The following is a 22,420-nucleotide window of genomic DNA, read 5'->3' as shown; positions in this document are numbered from 1 at the left end:
AAAGCTTGAAAACATAATTAAGAGTTGGTGAGAACGGGTGACCAGTACATCAATGTCAATTGAAAACAGTTTCACTGGTAGTGGTAGAAAGATGTTGAGGAGAGTTTGGCAATTCAAGAGATGAAGGTTATGGATAAACACCATTTTTGGGTTTTCTTAGTAGTAGAGGCACCCCATGCAAAGGTCCTTTACAATAAATAAATAAGGTAAGATGAGATTGAGGCATATTTATCATTACAAATTAAAGTTAATGAAAAAATAAGGTTCCTTGTGATCTTTGGAACACATACAACATTGGATGAAGTTAAAGCACGAGAGCATGTGATTTTATGTTCATCGCCATCAACAACCATGATGTCTTTGTTTTCTTTCATAATCTAAGTTATGTGATATGATGCGAGGCACCAGAATCAACAAGTCAATTTTTATCAATGCTAGTGTTGTGAGTTGCATAGTTAAAACATGATTGATATGTTTAAAATTGAGCATGATTTCTTGAATATCCATCAGATGCAGATCCATTCATTAGAGAAAGAATCCCCAATAATTTTCAACATTGTTTCACCTAGTGGCCAAACATACCATAAAGTTGATAGGTGACACAAGGACAATTCTTATGGTTGTTTTTACCAGCATGTTGATCACCAAAATTTTTAGCAGTGGGTCTATCTGTTGGATTTGAGTTTTTTCCTATAAGTGAAGCATGATTGGGTTAACAACACTTGTTATATGGAGATGATTTAGCAGCAAAAATTTTTGTAACTTGAATTATGGTAGAGGAAGATGAGTGAATAAAATTCTACTAAAAATTAAGGTCTTATCATAAAGTTCTTCAAACATTACTAGGGTTTCTCGGGCTCATAGAGCTACAATGATAGTTTCATATTCTATTAGTAATCCATAGTGAGCATGAAGGAAGAACTTATCCATGAAAGTTAGAATGTGAGCCAAGGCTAAACTATTGCAGATTTGTTTGATCTTTATCTAGTATGAAGTAATAGTGAGTTATCAATTTTCATGTTGCTTAGATACTCTCTAAAGACTCATGGTATAAGCACGTGATAGCTTTACATAGGTTGTTGCTAGGTTTTACCAGAGATCATAGGAAGACTTGGCATCAATGACAAATAAAGAGGCAATAATGGCATGCCGAATGAGATGGTCTTCTCGTTAATGAAAAGACGATGTTTCTGAATTTGGTAGTTTTTCAATAAAGTGGAGAAAATTGTAAAGGATAAATGTAGTTAACTATAACTAGGATAGACAATTAGTAGTATTTGTATATTGATAACTCCTGTATAGGTCACTTTATGTATTTTTGTAAAGTTAGGACACTTGGATTCCCAAGGAACCTCTTGTATAAATGTTGATTTCTACAGGAAAAGAGAATTAAAGAAAAAAATGTTTCTTTCATAGTATTAGAGCCTTAGTGATGTAAACAATCCACCTATTTTTTCTGAAGAGAAAAACGCCCCTTAAGAATGCAGCAATGGGAGGTGTCACTACTTCTTCAAGCATGTGAAGCACTCCAGTTGTTTCTTTGACCACTCCAATGAAAACTTAATCCCCAACTCCTATCCTTTCTCATCAACTACCCATTAAGCTTACATCGTCAAACTTGTTTCTATGGAAGACACAGTTTCTTTCAATACTTTGTGGGTGTGGTCTCAAATATCATATTGTTGGTAATAAATTTATTTCAGGTACAATTATAGAAGATAATCAATTGAATCTAACCTATAAAGCATGGGCCCGTGAAGACCAACTTGTTTTAAGTTAGATTGTCGCATTAGTATCCAAGAGTGCGCTGGCACAATTATTTGGTGCTGAACTGTTTATGCAGCAGGGAACAAATTAGTTGTAGCCTATGAAATGGATCCTAACCATAAATTCATGATCTCAAAGCATAGATACATACTTTTAATCGTGACAATGCAAGCATTGAGACTTATGCACAAAAGGCAAAAGGGATTGCAAATAGGTTGGTTGATTTGCAAATTTCAATTGATAATAATGATCTGTAGAATTTGTACTTGCGAGTCTGGGCCCTTTATATCATCCATTTACCAGAGAACTTGAGGTGCGTCAAGAAAATGCCACCTTTGATTCTTTATATGGCATGTTATTATTTGAAGAAAGATAACTGAAAAGGGATGAATCCCTTAATGTGATTTAATAGGTATAATAGATTTAGTAGGTTTCTAGTGAATCTATTTTTATTAGTGCGTGGATATTTTTTAAATTTTGTTTCAATATCTTTTAATAATTTACTTTTTTCGTAAGATATGTTCATTAATTATTTTATCCTGTAGTAATTGCAGAGTTACAAATTTCTGTATAATAATTTATCCTATCTGTGCTATAATGTGTATCTAATTCTAGATTTTCAATGTTATTTATTATCTTGTTTTGTTCTTCTCGTAGTGAGTTTTTTAAACTATATAGACTATCACATGTACTTTTATCTAAATTTTCTAAAGTTTTTTCTATCCATATTAATTTTTCTTTTAGGTTTTCCATTATTTTTCTAATTCGGTTTCTATAATTAATTTCATTATTTAGATTTTCTTGATTTTCTCTAGTTTTCCTAATATATTCTAGCATTTTTTTAATCTGTATAATATCCTTCTGGGTAAATTTCTTCGTATAACTGTTCTAGACAATTTGTAGTTTCAATTTCATAGTTTATTACTTCTTTTAATATTATTTTCTTAATATCTATTATTTCTATATCTTTGAGTATATATAAGATTAAAACTTTAAGATAATCTAGATAATCTATCTTTTAAAATTGGTTTTATTATAGTGTTTTGTAGTTGTTTGTTTTAGCCTTAGTAGTTTTTGCATATTTTTATTAAGAAACTTTATATCTTTATTTTTCATGTATTTATCTATATTTATTTGTATCTGTTTTTCTAGTAACTGCATATTTTTTTTATCTTTTTCTAAAAATTTTATGTAACTTATCATCGTAAATATTTGTAAGAGTAGTTAGGTAGATATGGTATATAATTTATTCTAGTCATGTAATATTTACCAAAAGCTTTTTCTAATATGATTTTTCTTATATCTGCTACTTTTATATTTCTAAGTGCATACAAAATAAGTATTTTGAATTTATCTACCATCACATCAGATATATTATCATTCATTTTCATAAAATTGCTTTTTTCAAAATATTCCCTTCAACCATGTACATAAAATATAGTCATCTTAGCTTACTATATACTAGATTATTCTTAAATAATATGTTCTTCCGTCACTATTAACATGGTATTCTGGATACTTTTTCCCTTAAACAGCGCCTCTACTCTGGTTACTCCCCACCACGGCTTCTTGCCTCATTGGTTTCACCTTTAGGATGGCATAGTCCTTAGGGACATTTCTCCGTTTCCTCTTTGTTAATAAACTTCTTAACATATTATTCTTCGAATAATTCTACTATAAAGTAACTAATATGAATTTATTTTATCATACCATGATTGTTGGGAATTATGAAATTAGCTATTCATAATCATAAATAGATATACCTGTTCGGGTAGCTTTGATATTTCTGAGTTTTATTGCTCCATAGCTTTTTCCATTGAAATATGTTTATCTAATTAACTGAGTAAAATATTTTTTGTAGATTGGAGAGAGCAAAGTGCTTCAACGCATGAAGGCTTGCTTTTGCAATGCCTTCAGCCTTTGATATATATAGAATGAGAATTTACAAGTTTTTACATTCACGTGTTTTTAATTCTTAAAACTAAGAAACAAAAGTCAACAAAAGTGGCCATAATGGCCTAACCTACTCTACCCTAAGGAAAAGTCCTAAATGTGTAAGAAAGTAAATAATTGCTTTACATTATCTTGTCGTAAGAAAATAGGTCCAAATATCTTCCGTTGATTTGTTGTCGTATCTGCTCCATTATTGCTCTGTATCTGCTCCATTATTGCTCTGTATCTGCTCCATTATTGCTCTGTATCTGCTCCATTATTGTTCTTTTATCTTATCTTTCCAGCTGGCATTTTATTTTCTTTATTCTAGATGTACCTCTGGAATAATATTATCTTCTCCATTGCACCTCGAACATTGGTGGTCTGGATATTTATGTCCAATTATTTTACAGTATCTTGTTAGCAGTCCTTCTGAAATAAATCCCTTTTTTATTGCTCTTGCGGTAGATTGTTTTTCTGGGTTAAGTAGCGTCATTATCCATTGTCTTACGTCTTCCATATCTGCTTGTCGTAGCTCTTTTGAATTTGAATATATCATTTGATGATCTCTTGAATAGTAGCTCCATATTGGGTTTCCGTTAGCATAGTTATTTGCTAGTTCTTGAATGATCGTAGCTAGTCCAATAAGTCTTTTATTTGCATAAAAATCTGGTATCTCGATTCTAGGTATCTCCGGTTGTTGCGTAATATCTTCTGGTATAATCATATCTCTTGTTAGTCCTATCTTTACAACTTGTATAACTGGTTTTATTTCATCATATAATATCTCTGCTGGTGCAGTATAACACTTTATATAAAATAAATTTCCTTTTGTTATTCTTTTGTAGGTAGTGAATATCTTGTATAATTCCTCCATAGCTGTTAGCTCTTCTCCGTCTTGGGTATATATGGTATTTAGTAGCCCATAGTCAAAACAGGTTTTAACTAGGCTTGGGTTAGTTTTGGGTAGTGCGATTAATTTATTGTATCCTTGTAGTTTTTGGGTTATATAATTGGTATTTGGTTCTTTGATGTCTGTAGCTATGGGGTTATGGTTTAGAAAGGTTTGTACTCTGTATATATTTTCTATGTATTTCTGGGCGGTGTAGTTGTATACTTTTTTGTCTTGGTTTAGGCTATCTCGGTATGTGTTAACTTGTGGGGGTATGAATAAATGGTCTTTTTGTGTTTTTGGGGTAAATGGTTTTTCAAATATTTTGTTCATATTTACATTCTGGTATCTTGGTTTATTAACTCCTTTGCTTGTACCCGCAGAAGTAGATTGATAAATGTTATGGGTTTTATGGAGTGTCCCAACGTCTCCTTCTAGCTCTGGATTTTTAATGTCTTCCGATCGACATAGCTCTGCACACTGCTGAGTTAGCTGATTTGTAGCTATAGACTTCAGTTTATCTTCATTAGTCTTTAGCTTTTCTATCTCATTACCCATACTGTCCACTTTCATTGAAAGCGTAGTTAGGGTATTAAGTATTTTTTCTAGAGTATCTTCCTCTACTAGTTCAGTCTGTGTAGCTTTGTCTTGATATGTAATCTGCAATAACATTTTTGTTAGTACTGATCACTTTAATTGTAAATGTGAAATTTAATATATTTAAAACTAGTCTTCGGATCTCTTTTGTTGTAACTGAATTTTGTATTTTCTTTGTTAACCACCAGCGTACCTGTGTATTATCTGTTCGTACAATAAATTTGTTATATACAATATATGGCTCAAATGCTAATAAACACTTATATAATGAACATAATTCTTTCCTATTTATTTCCCATTTTATTTCTGTCTCGTTGAACGTACCTGAGTAGTATCTACAATGGTGTTCTATTTTTTCTGCTTCATATCGATATTTAAGTACTCCTCCGTAACTGTATTCACTTGCATCTGCTTCTACTATATATATAAATTTTTTATTTTCATCTGGAAATTGCAATTTTGGTAATCTTCTACAAAGTAATTTTATTTTTTGAACTTGTTTTTTATCTTTTTCATCATAATTATATTCTATATCCTTTTTTAATTTTTTCTGCAGTGGTTTTAAGGTTTCTGCTAATTTTGGAATATATTCTCTTACTTGGTTTACTAATCCTAAAAATGATTGTAATTTCTTTTTTGTATCTAATTCTTCTTTCGAATTTATTATTTTTTGTACTATATGTTGGTGCATTTTTACTCCACTTTTATCTATTTGTATTCCTAAAAATTCTATCTGGTTTTTCATAATTTCGGCTTTCTTTTTGCTTAAACTTATTCCTGATTTTTCTATTATATCTGTGAATTGTTCTAATAATTTTAAATGTTCTTCTTTAGTTTTGGTGTATAATAATATATCATCTATGTATACTATACAATTAGATAATTGTTTAAAATGTTGATATCTACCTGGTGCATTTTTATATCAAAATGGTAACACATTCCATTCATAAAATCCTTGTGGTACCGTAAATGCGGTTAATTCTTTAGATTCTTCTTCTAGCTTTAGGTGGTAAAATCCTGATTTACAGTCAAATTTGCTAAAATAATTATATCCTTGGATTTGTCTTATTTTTAATATCTTATTTGGTATCGGATAATTATATGTTATAGTTTTTGCATTTAAATTTCTATAGTCAATAACCATCCTACTTTTCCCTCTTTTTTGTTCACTATGTTTATTTACTATAAATGCTGGACTGTTATGTTTACTATTACTTTTTTGTATATATTGTTTTTCTAATAATTCATCTATGTGCATTTTAAATTCTTTTAAATCATCAAAATTATATGTTAATGGTTTTTGTGTGATTATGCTATTCTTATCTATTAATTCAATTTTTATAGTAGTTTTGTGTTTTTCCCATCCTTGTAATGGATCTTCACTATATAATTGTTCTAATTTTTTCTGAATTATTTCTATTTTGTTTATTGAAAATATAGTTATTTCTGTTTTATTTATCGAAAATACTACTAGTTCTACTGTATCTTCAGTATTGTTTATATTTTCTAACTTTTGTGTAATTTTTTCACTTCCTTTTATCCAATCAGTTTTCTTTCTTATTTTATTATTAACTCTTTTTGCTCTTACTTTTTGTTTGCATGGTGTTGTAAACCACCAGTCTGTTTTGATTATTATATGTGGGTATAATTTATCTAAAAATGGCATTCCTAAAAGTATATCTTTTGATGTTAATTCATAATTATAAATTTCTTCTATTGTTAATATCTTATCCCATACTTGTATTTTTACATTCCTAGCTTTATAAGTAATTAAGCTTCCTTCATTATTAAATCCTTTAACTATTATTGGTGCTTTTAGTTTATCCCATTTGCTTTCTGGTAAGCAATTATATCTACATAAATTAGCTTCTGCTCCTGTATCTATCATAGGCGTATAATATCTACTGTAATATCCTTCTACTACTATCTTCATTAATACATATATCTTCATTTCATGTTAAGGTTCTTTTTAGGAATAACTTTTCTTTGTTGTATGTTAAGGTTAATTGTGTATGTTCTATATTATATGGTTTTACTTGTTCTAACCATTTTATTCCTAATATTATATCTGCTTTTTGCATTTCTTCCTTTACTTCGAATTCTATTTTTATTTTTCTAACTCCTAATATTATTTCTTTTTCTGCTATATTTTTATTATTTATTAAACTTCTTGGTAGATCTGGGCATATATCATTGTCAGTTTTTATTTCTTCATTTTTTACTAGATACTTTGCTATATGATTTTCTTCTTGTCCTGTGTTCAAAAGTATTAAATATTCTTTTTCATTTATTTTTCCCGTTATGTAATATTGGTTTAAATTACTTATTGAATTTGTTTCATAACTTGTTCTTTTTGATGAGCTTGATGATTCTGGCTTTTCATTAGCTATTCTTTTCGTTGTACTTATTCTATCATTTACTATTTCTAAATTTTCTTCTGTATCTATGTCTCTATAAGTATAATCATTATAATCTATTGTTTTTACTATTTGTTCGAATGGGCTTTCTATTTGTATTTTGTTAATCTTATTTTTTCCTGTTATTTTATGTTTTGTTGTTAATACATATAGGTTTTTACATCTTGCTGTAAATATTTTACTTCCTGGGGTTAACTCTATTCCTGATATTTTCCAATATAATACTAGTGATTTATCTATATTCCTATCTGTTACTGCAACTGAATAATTTGCACTTATTATAAATTTAAATTTTTGGTATATTAGATTTCCTTTTACGGCAGTTATTATGCTTTTTTCTATAGGTTTTATAATTCTATCGTCTGCTAAATATAATTCTATTGGTGTATCTATTCCTTCTCTAAAACATGCTTTTATTAATATTTCTGTACCTCCAAGGTGTACATATTTTATTGGATCTCCTTTACTTTTTATATCATTTATTTCTTTATTAATTATTCTTTTTGTTACTAATGGTATACTAGCTTTTCCTTTTGCATATCTGCAGTCTATTACATGTTCTTTTTGGCATACTACATAATATTCATCTTTTTTCCTAGTAAAAATATTTTTTATTGTTGGTATTTTAAATATTTTCTCTACACTTAAATCTAATTCTTTTCCTTTTATTTCATCAAATATATTACTGTCAAATATTATTTTTTGTTCTGTTCCTTCATCATTTAAATATTCTTCCTTTGTTATTATTTTTATATCTTCTTCAGTCATTTGATTCATCTATTTCGCTATCTATTTCATTATCTGTTTCGTTTTCTGAAATTTCATATATACTATCTTCACTTTCTAATTCATAATCTATATAATCTATCTGCATATATTCGGTATTATCTATTTTTATTTCTGATATTTGTTTATTTTTTGGATTTTTAGGTAATTTACAATCTCTAGCTAAATGTCCTAACTTTCCACAATTATAACAAGTACATTCTTTTATAGATTTCTTCTTTCTATATGGTCTTTTATGTTTATAATTTTTTACGTAATATCTTTTTCTTGGTTTCTTATATTTATATTTTGATTTTTTATATTTCTTATATTTCTTATGTCTTTTTCTTTTTTTATAATATCTTTCTTCGCATCCAAATTGGGGTGCTATTTTATTTTTGCAACAAGCTAAATTTCTTATTAATGTTTTTTCCATTTTTAATTCTTCTCTATATTTTTCACATAAGTTTCTATACCATTGTTGTAAATATTTTATTCTTGCCCCTAACGTATCTACTATTTTTGCTTCTTCCCAACTTTTTATTATTTTCGAACTAAATGGCTCGGGTAATTTATTAAAATATAATTTTCTTATTTCTTTACTTTCTTCTATACTATATGCTCCTTTGTAATAATATTCTTTAAATGCGCAAGTATATTCATCTATATAACACATATTACATATTGCTAATTTTAACATTAAATTTCTATTTGTATCTTTTTCTTCATTTTGTTCTTCTTCGATTGTTTTCGTACTACCAAATTCATCTTTTATAGCTGTTTCATATTTTTTTAATAATTCTATAGGTGTTAGTTTAGTTGTTGTCGATGATGTTCCTTCTATAGGTTTATTAGTTCTTAATACTTTTTTGCTATTTTCGGTTAGATTTGCAAACCATAGTTTTACTGATCCTATTAGTGTTTTTTCTATATATTCCGGTGCATCTGTTATATTTATATTATTATCTAATAATTGTTTTGTCATATATCCTATCCATAATTGTATTGTTTTTTCTGTATCTATTACACAGTCTAGATCTAAAAAGTTATAATTTTTATTCACTATTTGTTTTGGTATCCATTTATCATATTCATTATATTTTTTAAACTTATTCTTATAATATATAGGTTTTCTTATTTCTGTTGTTTTAGGGATTATATTTTCATTTTCTTTTTTATCAAGAGTATTTATTTCTGTTTGGGTATTTTCTAAGTTTTCCTCATTAATTTTTTGTTCTTCATTGATTTCTAAATTTTTTGTATTTGTTAGTATTTCTGTGTATGTTTCACTATCTTCGAACTCATAACTATCTGTCTCTTCTATATCTATATCATTTATTTCTAATTTTTCCTTAAATTGATTTATCTCATTTAGTAATTTCTGTTCTCTATATTTTTCTTATTTTTCTTTTTGTCTTTGTTCATACAGTTCTTTTAACATTTGTAATTCTTTTTCTAATTCAGCAATTCTACTATTTTTGGTTTCTTCTATTTTTCGTATTTCTTCCGTAGTTTGTTGTTTTATTTTTTCTATTTCTTTTTTTCTATCTATCTCTTCATTTTCTTTTTCTATTCTTACCATTGCTGTTAATTTATCTTCTAATTTTAATTCTTCTTTTTCTAACATTAGATATAAGTGTTCACCTATTTTCTTATATCTTCGTCCTAGATTAGAAAATACTATTTTTATTTTTGATCCTTCATAGTTTTCATATATTTTTTCATCTATTATAAATTCTTCTTTATTCATTTTATTGTGAATAGGTTATGTTGATATACATATTTTAAACTATCTATTTGTGATTCTAATTTTGTTATTTCATCTTTTTGTGTATCTATTGAATTTTTACTAACTCCGGCAAATATATTATAATGTAGTCTTTCTATTCTTATTTTTAATTCTTTTCATTTTTCAGAGATAATTTATTTTAATTCTTTATATCGTTGTATTTTATTCATTTTAAATTATATTTATAATATCTCGGTGGATATCTAAATCTAATTTTATCATAATTAGGTGGTATATGTTTCATTCTTCTAGATTTTAAATGTGTTATTAATTTTGATTCAATACTAGATATTAATGTAATTAAGTAGGCTAGTTTTTGTGGATTTTCTTTTGTTTTATTTAGACTTATATATTCTGAATAATTACTAATTAAGGATTTTTTAATTTTTCTAAAAGCTTCTCTATTTTTAAATGGTCTTCGCATAATTAATTTAATATTTTTGTAGGTAAATTTTTTAACTCTAACATGTATATTCTAACTCTAGTATATATCTCTTCTCGACGGAGGTATTAGTTGGAGTATAGATGTTAGCAGCAAGAAAAAACAAATGCCTAAAAAGAACAAAAGGTTGTGAAGCTTTTATGCTTCTGTTACCTTTAAAGGTGTGCATCGGTTTGTTCGGTTCGGTTTTTTGTAATATAGGTTCGATTTATCAATTTTTATTTTTTAAATATGTTAAACCAATAACTAACCTATAAGATATTTTTATTGATTTTTGGTTCATTGGTTTGTGATCCTTAACGGTTCGATTTTCGATTTAACCCATAAGAAAATGCTCATAAAACAAATATTAATTTGACGCAAAGATTTTTAATATTGTGTAACAGTAGCAACTAACATGACATCTATAAGAATGCACAAAAAATTAAAATAATAGTAGCTAACATGACATATGTCTTGCAGTGCTAAATTCCACAAAATAAGAAATCTACCATCCTATCCACAAACTATGCAGTTGTTGTTGTCACCACCTCTCGCGATCAATCTACTAGAGAGGAAATTTAAAAGGTCAAACTTTATCGTGTTATAGGTTTTTCGAAAATTAAATAGATTTATAGAAATTAAAGAGAAATTAAAAAAACATATAATATATATATATATATATATATATATATATATATATATATAATTCTTATTGGATCATCGGTTTACCCAATAACCCAATAAAAAATCATACCGACCCAATAACCCTATAAAAAATTATAAAATCATTAGAAAATCGTTAACCTAATAATAATAAACCAATAACATTTTTGTCGATTTGATTTATTAATCGATCCAATTTTTGCACACCCCTAGTTACCATATAAAAATTTACTGTTGGAGAGAAGTGTTTTGTTTTGTTAATGTGAATGTGAATGTGTATTTATACAAATGAGCAAACAAGCAATAAGAAAAAGAATCAACTAATAAAGAATTGTGATCTTTCTTAATCATGAATCAAACAATAACTAAATTATTGATGGAGATACTAAGATATGGAGGATATCAAAAGATATCCGAATATCGATAAAGAGTTATAACTAATAAGATGTTATCCGAATTTGCGGTTGACATGGCTGATATGCATAATGTGTGGCCTGTAGGGAAGATTCTACTGAACCATTCTAGAGAATTGAAACTTCAATAAAACGTTGCTTTTTACAATTTCCTATATTGTTTAGCCATGCTAAGATTTGCAAGGTATTTTTTTTTGGACTTCTAAATCTTTCAAATCGGAAAGGTTGTTAGTCTACGCAGTTGAACATGAAGAGTATATTAAGGCATTTGAGAGGACAATATCAAAAGAACTACGTAAAATTACACAAATAATTGATCAAAGAACTCTATTAAAAAAATTGCAGTCATTGTCCAGTGAAAAAAAAAACAAGAAAAATCGTACTCCGTTCACAAAATTTGTCGATTTAACGGAATGACATCCAAGACAACCCGAAATTTCACTGGCTATAGTAACACCAACATGATCCAGCGACCGGTTGTCTATGCGGATCATTTCGTTTGCAATGATATTTGTGAATATCCTGATATCTACAGTTTAAAATAATGTTTTTCTTTTCTTCTTTTCTCTCTAGGGATAATGAAGGAATTTGATAATAGAAAAAATGGAAGAAGATCTAGTAGTCTATAATGGGTTCTCCAATGGTGAGGTTACGCTCCAATGTCCATGGTAAGTTGAAGATCTTTGCAGTGATGAAGTTGAAGATTTTATTCACATTTATGTTGTAGGCTGCACTTGAGAAGAATAAGGTTGCATTTAGTGCCTTTGCATATGCCCTTGCCTGTTCAAACAAAATTGGAACAAAATTAAGTCATGTTTAAGACAATTACAAATAAATTTCTATTGTGCCTAATTAGATAATCAGTAGCGTGATAAAAATTGTAACTGACCAGCTATCATTGGTTAAACTACTATACACCACTAATGCGAAAAATCTTTATATTGTGAATGCATATAACTTGAATACATATCTGAGTTCCAATTTTCGTCACCAAATGATCCCTGTTTTCTTAAGCAAAATATTGGACTTCATCTCTGTTTAATACATCATCTATTTCAATCAGATTGTCATGTTTTGACTTGATACAGAATTAAGAAATTAAGGAAACTTTTGAATCTTGTGGTTTTAAACTACAGATATATAGAGTATATCAAAATGTCATTTAAATTTATAGTTTTTAAACAAGTCACGTGAAAAGTTAGAATTAAAAAGTTAAAAAAAAAAAAGCTATATATTTTAAAAGGGTTAAAAAGAAAAGTAGAACAACCAAATTGAAACTGAGGTGGATCATTTATTTGTGTCACAAGGAATGAGAAAGATACCTGTAAAGCAATTGCCCATTGCACATCTAATGGTAACTGGGCAAAATCATCAAACTTTGTTCCTATTAGAACTGGAATTGCCGTCTGAAATCCAAATAAAAAGAATGTCACATTAATATTTTCTTTAATACTTCGTCTACAGAAATGGAAAATTTCAATCTTTTTACCTGATTCCATTTTCGTGCTTGTTGATACCAGCTAATCACACTGTTATTGATCAAGGATTAAATAATCATAGACAATAATCACAATGATGATCCTCTAATTCATGTTAGGAAAAAAGAAAGAAGAGAGATCTATACCTATTTAATGTACAACGACTTGTGAGATCAAACATAAACAACATTGCTACTGAATCTTTACAAGCAACTGGAATATGAGAAATGTCACCTTCAATATCGTCAGTAAAATGATTTTAGAAAATTTCATATTCACATAATTGTTTCTTTAGAATGCCACAAAAAATAAGAAAATAAAATGGAGTTGGGTATATGTCGTATATACCTTCGACTTCCCACATATTATAAGAAATCCTAGCACCACTAACACAGAGAGTTTTGTCCATATGGTTTAACCCCGTTGTTGTAAACCTTTCTTCCCCTTTCTCCTTTCCTACGTACTTTGTCTGCAAGTTCAACCAAAACACACAAAATTGACAAATCCATTGATTAAACTCGAATTATAAAAATTCACGTATATAGAAAATTAGAATTAAAAAATAGGGTTCTAAACGATGCATATTAATCAAGAGGTGCATGGGTGGCATGCATTGCGGGGGCCAAAAGTCCATATAAGAGCATTCACTGGTTTATATAAGATGAAGAATAATTGTTTTATCTTATTTATGTCTTGTATTGTTATGTGTTGCATTTAAATCCCAATTCTGTCTATGTAGTGCAGATAATGGTACATGGAAAGAAATTTTGACGTAATTACTAACCAAAAAACTTGTCTTTCCAATATGATAATCACCCAAGAGGCTGATTTTTAAAGCAACTAAATCCTCCATGGAATCCTTGTGGGAATTATTATTGGTGCAACATGGCATGGCTAAACTACCAGAAAAATCAATGCTGGAGGTGGCGATGGTGGCCGGTGCAGATGACATTATATGTCGATAGGTGGTGGTGATGATTCGAAGGATAGTTTTTTTTTGTTGTGGTAATTCTTGGAAGCTAACGGCGTTTTTTGGACCGTTTTAACGAAGGGACTGTGAGAAGAAAAAGGACTTTTTGGTTTGCTTTTATATTCAAATAAGTTGGTGTATAATACGTGGGTAATTCTTGGGAATGAGTGAATCTCTCAATGTTAGTGTTCACTTCGTGAGAAATTTTTGGGAATGACTGGACCTCTCAATGTTGGTTTTCTCTCTGTTTGAAGTTTAACTACTGCTATCTCCTTTTCGTATTAGTTGGTCTGTATGAATTTGGTGCACCAATTAAGAAATCAATAAATAAAGATGCATATTATATATATGCCCTTGTATGCATTTTAAAGTACAATAATCAATACAATGATTAACTATTGCAATTTGATACATATTACACCATCGCATGCATCACTTTTAAAACATTGAGTACTTATAATTGAAACTAGTAATAATCATTTAATTTTAATTTTGAGAATTGAGATTATTCATTCACCATTCAATAATTTTAAAAATTATTGTTATATTTAGTATGTCTATCAAGGGTAAAATGGAAAACATATGTATAAAATACACTTGATTTTAGAACTTGGTCAATCAAATTGACACAAATATTTCTTTTTAAAAAAACTCAATTAATATGAAACAGGGGAATACTTACTCCTTGTAACTAATTTCCTATTTTTTAAATTAACCTAGAGAGTCACATTGTGTTGTATTAGCAAAAAACGAGCAGAGGGGGGCTAGACCAGACCTCAATACAACACTAAGCCTAGGTGAAACCAACACCCATAAAAGACTACAAGTCTTACAAAATCAATTGTTAGTGCCTTCTGGGGGATGAAACAAAAATGGAACTAACTTACAAAGAAATTAGCTCTGTCATATTTATACCTAATGCTTGGCTGTTTCCATTTATCATGCAACAAATCTCCTTTATCTTGTGTCGAAAGAATATTATAACAGTGAGTGATAAGGGTTTGGTTTGATTTGGAGGTCAGTTTTGCTAAGAAGTTTGCTACTTCATTTCTTTCTATATAACATTGTTGAACTTGCATCTGAACTTTATTTTTGATGTTGTTGATAGAATCTATCATCGATTTGAGGTTCATTTTAGTTACTCTATTGTTGTTGATCATGTTAACTAACTCTGTTGATCATGTTAACTAAGTCCATAGAGTCGAGTTCTAGAGTAAAATTGGTATGCCAGAATTGATAGCACCACTTTATGCCAACTTGGCCGCCATGGCCTCAGCCATGTTTCTACTACTGGAATATATGGGAATAGAAAATGCCATGATTAGGTCTCTGTTATTCTTAATTATTCCTCCAATTCTAGGTCTCTCACTTTCACGAATGTAGTTGTCATCTGAGTTAATTTTTAAAGTCCCTACATATGGCATTTGTCATATGACTTGTCTAATCCTCTAAATGAGCCTGAGGCATTCAACTTCAAGACAAAAATATGTCAAGTTGTTATTCCTATGGAAGCTAGGAAGAGTTCTTATGAAAACGGCTTCAATATTTACAATTGCTTGATAACACATCTTATTCTTATGGAAGTATCTTTGCCATCCATATTGGCAGACACACTATTGCTTACAAATCTACCAACATAAATTGTGGGGGTGATCTTTAGAATCATTTTGTGAATTTCATTGGCTGCCTTTATGCCCCACCACTTCTTAAAAAATTGGGTCATACGTTGATTAATATGTTGAATGCCTAAAGGATTTCCTATGGTGCTCCACATTTGTGCTTCTTCTTTTCCTTCTTCAGAAACATGATACATTGTATCACTTTGTGCATCCTTACAATAAAAACAACCATTTTGTGAGTTGATATTCATTCTAGTCATTATGTTACTGAAAGAAAATTTCTTTTTAAACATTCTCCAAGTTAAGTAGGATATTTTAAAAGGTAACCTTGTATGCCAGAAATTGTTTAGAAAACTATTTTTTGGTTTTTTCTTTTCTAACCATGAAGAATAATTATCAAAAGGACCATTTTTGATATTATATCAGATCGGGTAATCCTTCTCAGTGTTGTTTTGTAATACCCCAGGAAATTTTTTATTGAAATTTTGTACGTAAACGTGTTGGGTTCTATCTTCTAGAATGAATTATAAATTTTCCGTGTGGGATATCTTAGATTATGACCCACCATTGTGTAGAGTATCAAATAATCTTCCCAACGACATGTGGATCATCCAAAATAGATACCTGAGCGATGAGTTATGAACATTCCGATTGAACCATGAATAGTAGTGAACAGTAAAACGTGCAGGAAAAATACTGAGGCCTGGCGGATTTTTGCTCCGACTTTAAATGATCATAACTCTTTGTACATAATGATATGGGTGATCTACTATATATCAACGTAAAGCTCTGCGAGTCCACTTTCCAATGAAATTAGTTTCATCCAATTTGTCTATCGGACCAAAAAGTTATGACCGATCTACTTCAGACTATCAAAAGTAAATTTTTGGGTCAACTTCAAATGATCATAACTCCTCATACACAATGATCTGGGTGGGATACTATATGTCAATGGAAATATATGAGAGTCCTCTTTCTAATGAAATTAGTTTCATCCAATTTAGATGTCGGAGTAAAATGTTATCCTTGATCTACTTCAGACTATCAAAACAGTCCACCAAAGGACAGATTCGAGAATTTTTTTGATTTTTAAGGGAATTTTGGTCATTCCTCCTCACCCAAAATCCATCCAAACCCTATATTAAAGCCTATTAGAAACATTATATGTTATATTTCATCAAATTCCCTCAAAAAGAAAACCCTAAGCTCCTACATCAAACTTCAAGAACCTCCAAAGTTCACCATTAATTCTACAAATTTATTCAAGATTCCAAGTTCCTAGTTCAAGAACTTCAAGAACCTCCAAAGTTCACCATTAATTCTGCAAATTTATTCAAGATTCCAAGTTCCTAGTTAAAGAACTCCAAGAACCATCATTTAAAGGCATGATTAACATCTCAAAAATGAGTATCTATCTAAAGTTCATCATTCAAGGTATGTGGGGTTTTTCAATAAGAACTCTCTTTCGTTCTTGTTCCCAAAAGTAATTTTCTTTACAAAGGCATAATTTTTATTTGATTTTTACGAATTTAAAGCATGAACCCATATCTTATGATGTTTATTATTAATTCTTGATGTTTATGATTTTGAAAGATGAATTTACATTTCGAAGATGAATTTACATGAGTGGAGATATAAAGCATGAATCTTGAACAATATTTATCATGATTTTGATAGTTGGGTCGTGAATCCCTATTGGAAATTGTGTTTTTTTAGAAAGTGTGTGTTATAAGCACATTGATGTTGAATATTTGAGATATTTTGAATGATTTGACATTTTGGTCTTAATGGAGTTGTTTTGAACTCGAGTGTGAAAGAAATCCACAACGTGGTTGATTTTGATAGATGGAAAGCATAATGGCTCCTAATGTATATTTATATATTACTGAAATTATTTTGTTGTGGATTGCCTTTAAAAGTATCTTAGCTAAGTCTGGGAGAAATCTTTGGCACCGAGTGGGACGTATAAAGCGATCTTACTTCCCTAGAACTACGTGCCCCCGTAGGAGTGAGCCTGAGGCTTATTTATATAGTGATTACTAGTTTGTGTGGATTTGATATCGATAGTCCTACTCCGATGGCAAGGATAGGACGGCCCTCCCCAACATAGGTTATACATTAGACTTCATGTAGCTCACATAGTTTATGTCGATTATAGGATCTCCCAGTGTGTGTGTGTTTCCTTATGTCTATGGTGAACGGTGAAGTGATTTGAAAGTGGAATTGTGAAAGTTATTCTTTCAAAAGTTTTAAATGATATTTACATTATGGGAACTGATATTCTTGATGAACTGAAAGTGATTGACAAATTATATGATGACTCACATGTGTTATTATACTTATTTCATCCTCTCATGATTATGATGATTTTCTTCGGGCTATGTGACTCTTTCATACATACTACATATTTCTTATAAATATTTATGATGATGATTTTTATAAAACAGCATACACCCCCGTATACTCGGTTCCTTTCCATAGTACTGGCCCACATCTTTGGATGTGGGCTGTATTTTCTCGGAATATAGGTTAAGGTGCTCAGTTCTAGGTTCGACAGTGATTCTTCAGGCACGCTGTTCTACATCCTCTATCGTGGTGAGTTCTCATGTTGTGAGGACGTGATGTCTAATGTTAGTTTCATGAAATTGTTTACATTTGATAACTGAGTTTGAGTCAGTTGGGGCATGTCCCAATGGCTCGCTGGTTTTATTAATTTTCTTAGAGGCTTGTCAGACTAGTATAGATGTTGGGAGTTGACTAATAAGTCATATTTTGTTATCTTTCTGAAATTCTTTTATTCTTGGATGATGATTACTCTGTTGATATTTGAGGGTTATTTATGGAAAACTCGTTGATTTATATTGAAATGAATGAAAATGGCTCAAAGGGTTAGCTTGGGGCTACTCGTAGCCTCAAGCACCGTGTGATGCTCCGGGACCCATTTTCTGGGGCATTACAAACTTGGTATCAGAGCCTAAGGTTTTAAGGTGTCCTAGGGAGTCTGAGAAGCCATGTTAAGTAGAGTCTTGATTATCAGTGTGTAGCGTGCCACATCTATGAGCAAGAGGCTACAAGAAGTTTTAGGAAAAAGTGTGATTCTTTCTTTCAGAAGTCTATCATACTTAAAATGTCTCTCTCTGCTATTGATTCTCTGAGAATAGATTATTTGTTTGACCAATTGCAAGGTGTAAGTTATTTCTCAGAGATAGACCTTCCTTCCGGCTATCGTCAACTCAAAGTTAGGGAGTGTGACATCCCAATAACCACTTTCCAAACTCGTTATGGCCATTTTGAGTTTCTTGTTATGTCTTTCGGGTTAACTAATGCCCTAGCAGCTTTCATGGACCTCATGAATCCAGTGTTCAGACCATATCTGGATATGTTTTTCATAGTGTTCATCGATAATATACTAGTGTACTCCCGTAGTGAGGATGAATATTCTAATCATCTCCGAACTGTCTTGCAAACCCTTAGAGATCATAAGTTGTTTGCCAAGTTCAGGAAGTGTGAGTTTTGGCTAAGGTCAGTTGCTTTTCTAGGTCATATCATTTCTTCCGAGGGTATTAGAGTTGATCCCCAAAAGACCGAAGCTGTTAGAAATTGTCCTAGACCTATTTCTCCGACTGATATCCAAAGTTTCTTGGGTTTATCTGGCTATTACCGCCGTTTTGTTGAGGGTTTCTCCTCTTTAGAGTCTCCTATGACTCGTTTGATCCAAAAGAAAGTAAAGTTCTTGTGGTCCAAATCTTGTGAGAAGAGTTTTCAGGAATTGAAGACTCGACTCACTTCAGCCCCTATTTTGACTTTGCCTGATGGTGTTGATGGTTTTATGGTGTACTGTAATGCTTTGAGAGTTGGGTTGGGTTGCATATTGATGCAGAAGGGTAAGGTGATAGCTTATGCTTCTAGACAGTTAAATCCCATGAGAAAAATTACCCCACCCATGACCTTGAGTTAGCTGCTATTATGTTTGCTTTGAAAATCTGGAGACACTATTTGTATGGTGTCTATGTTGATATTTTCACTGATCATAAGAGTCTGCAGTATGTGTTTACCCAGAGAGAATTGAATCTTAGGCAGAGACGATGGTTAGAATTGTTAAAGGACTATGATATGAGTGTGTTGTACCATCCGGGCAAGGCCAATATTATGGCAGATGCCCTAAGTAGAGTGACCATAGGTAATGTTTCACATGTGGTAGAAGGTAAGAAATACTTCGCTCGTGATGTACATCGTTTGGCTATGTTGAGGGTTAGGTTGTTTGACTCTACTAAAGGTAGTATAGGGGTTCAGAGTAGTTTTGAATCCTCCTTGGTTTCGGAAGTAAAGAAAAAGCAATACTTAGATGCTAGTTTGGTCAGACTGAAGGAGTCAGTCAAGGACCAAAAAGTAGAGGTTTTGTCCCTAGGAGGAGATGGTGTGTTGAGATTGCTGGGTAAATTGTGTGTCCCGAATGTTGATGATCTGAGATAGAGAATTATGGCTGAAGTGCACAAGGCATGATATTCTATTCATCCTTGTGCCACCAAGATGTACCGAGACTTGCGGGAAATCTATTGGTAGAGTGGCACGAAGAAAGATATAGCAGCGTTTGTAGCTAAATGCGCAACATGCCAACAGGTTAAGGTTGAACACCAAAGACCTGGTGGTATGATGCAAGAATTTAGTATTCCCACCTGGAAGTGGGAAGAGATAAATATGGACATCATGATTGGTTTACATCCTTCCCAACGCCATCATGATTCCATTTGGGTTGTGGTTGATAGGTTGACTAAGTCTGCTCATTTCTTTCCTGTTCATACTTCATATACTGCTAAGGATTATGCTAGATTGTATATCCGAGAGCTAGTCAGACTACCTGGAGTTCCTTTGTCTATTATTTCGGATAGGGGTACTCAGTTCACTTCGCAATTTTGGAAAGCTTTTCAGAAAGGTCTTGGTACCCAAGTGCTTTTGAGTTCTGCTTTTCATCCACAGATCGATGGTCAGGTTGAGTGGACCATATAGACCTTAGAGGATATGTTGAGAGCTTCTGCATTTAACTTTAAGGGAAGTTGGGATGATCACTTACCGTTGATAGAGTTTGCTTACAATAACAGTTTCCACTCTAGTATTGGTATGGCTCCGTTTGAGGCCTTATATGGGAGAAAGTGTAGATCACCCATAGGTTGGTTTGAGATGGGTGAAGCAGCTGTGAGTGGTCCTGATTCGGTATTTAAGGATATGGAAAAAGTTAAGTTGATTAGGGAAAGGTTGAAAACTGCGCAAAGTCGTCAGAAGTCATATGTCGATATTAGAAGGAGAGACCTTGAGTTTGAAGTTGGTGACCTAGTGTATTTGAAAATTTCACCCATGAAGGGGGTGAAGAGATTCGAAAAGAAGGGGAATCTTAGTCCCCGTTGTGTTTCTCCTTACAAAATTCTTAGCCGTGTTGGTAAGGTAGCTTATGAGGTCGAGTTGCCTTTCGAGTTGTCCTCTGTTCATCCAATATTCCATGTCTCCATGCTTAGAAAGAATATTAGTGATGCTGTGGTACTGGATTCTTCTGTGAGTGCTGACATTCAAGAAAATCGTTCTTTTGATGAGATTCCTGTTGAGATTCTTGATTTCAATGTCTGAAGACTAAGGAACAAAGAAGTTCCCTTGGTCAAGGTGTTGTGGCAAAACCAATCTGTTAAGGGTGCAACTTGGGAAGCTGAGGCGGACATGCGATCCAAGTACCCACACCTATTTTCCGCGAACTCCGATCAATCCGAAGGTACCGTTCTTTCCTAAATCATTCACTTTTAATAAAAGTTGCAGCAGTTCAGCTGTCATTTATTATGTGTTCAGTTGTAGTTTCTTGAATTTATGCATTCTATGTTCCATTCGGAGTGAGAAACGATATGGTGATGAGTCTAATGAATGGTTTCATCTGTACGCTCTATTCCCTATCTAATCATGGCATGTCTAGCGTCATTTGAGAATGAATTTTTCCAAGGGCGGATGATGTAATACCCTGGAAAATTTTTTGCTGAAATTTTATGCGTAAACGTGTTGGGTTCTATCTTCTAGAATGAATTATAAATTGTTCATACGGGATGTCTTATATTATTACCCACCATTACGTAGAGTATCAAATAAGATTTCCAACGATATGTAGATCATCCAATACGGACACCCGAGTGACGAGTTATGAACATTTCGATCGAACCGTGAATAGTAGTAAACAGTAAAACGTGCAGGAAAAAGTACTGAGGCCTGGTGTATTTTTACTTCAAATTTAAATGACCATAACTTCTTGTACATAATGATCTGGGTGTTCTACTAAATTTTAACGGAAAGCTCTACGAGTCCTCTTTCCAATGAAATTAGTTTCATCCAATTTGTCTATCGGAACAAAAAGTTATGGTCGATCTACTTCAGCCTACCAAAAGTGAATTTTTGGGTCAGTTTCAAACGATCATAACTCCTCGTATACAATAATCTGTGTGAGATACTAAATATCAACGGAAAGATATGAGAGTCCTCTTTCCAATGAAATTTATTTCATCTAATTTGGATATCGGAGTAAAACGTTATGGTTGATCTACTTCAAACTATCAAAACAGTCCACCAAAGGACAGATTCAAGAATTATTCAGTTTTTAGGGGCGTTTTGGTCATTCCCCCTCACCCAAAATCCATCCAAACCCTATATTAAAGCCTATTAGAAG

The 22,420-nt window shown here is 31.3% G+C and overlaps 1 protein-coding gene across 2 annotated transcripts; it reads right to left on the bottom strand.

Moving 5' to 3' along the window:
* Nucleotides 1-11,972: 11,972 nt before the first annotated feature.
* LOC107854452 (septum-promoting GTP-binding protein 1-like) lies at nt 11,973-14,293 on the bottom strand. Of its 2 annotated transcripts, none has more exons than XM_047413079.1 (6): nt 13,922-14,293; nt 13,486-13,606; nt 13,284-13,350; nt 13,149-13,188; nt 12,982-13,065; nt 11,973-12,439 (listed from the first exon to the last, which is right to left on the bottom strand). In XM_047413079.1, exons 1-6 carry the CDS (start codon nt 14,087-14,089, stop codon nt 12,275-12,277), a joined length of 645 nt encoding a protein of 214 aa, XP_047269035.1. In that variant the 5' UTR covers nt 14,090-14,293; the 3' UTR covers nt 11,973-12,274. The 2 variants fall into 2 exon arrangements, with proteins under 2 accessions (XP_047269035.1, XP_016554949.1); XM_016699463.2 differs by having other exon boundaries at nt 13,284-13,371; nt 13,922-14,288.
* Between the last annotated feature and the right edge of the window lie 8,127 nt (nt 14,294-22,420).

The sequence above is a fragment of the Capsicum annuum genome, chromosome 5 (assembly GCF_002878395.1).
Source record: "Capsicum annuum cultivar UCD-10X-F1 chromosome 5, UCD10Xv1.1, whole genome shotgun sequence".
Classification (NCBI taxonomy): Eukaryota; Viridiplantae; Streptophyta; class Magnoliopsida; order Solanales; family Solanaceae; genus Capsicum; species Capsicum annuum.
The sequence above is the reverse complement of the archived record's forward strand: the minus strand, read 5'-3'. Positions and strand labels throughout refer to the sequence as shown.

Excerpts from the sequence above, each read along its gene's own strand:
- LOC107854452 (XM_016699463.2), bottom strand. The coding sequence starts at position 14,089 with ATGTCATCTGCACCGGCCACCATCGCCACCTCCAGCATTGATTTTTCT. Across the intron at positions 13,607-13,921 it reads TTGGAAAGACAAGTTTTTTG|ACAAAGTACGTAGGAAAGGA; the intron begins GTTAGTAATTAC and ends TTGAACTTGCAG. Across the intron at positions 13,066-13,148 it reads AAGCACGAAAATGGAATCAG|ACGGCAATTCCAGTTCTAAT; the intron begins GTAAAAAGATTG and ends TTTGGATTTCAG.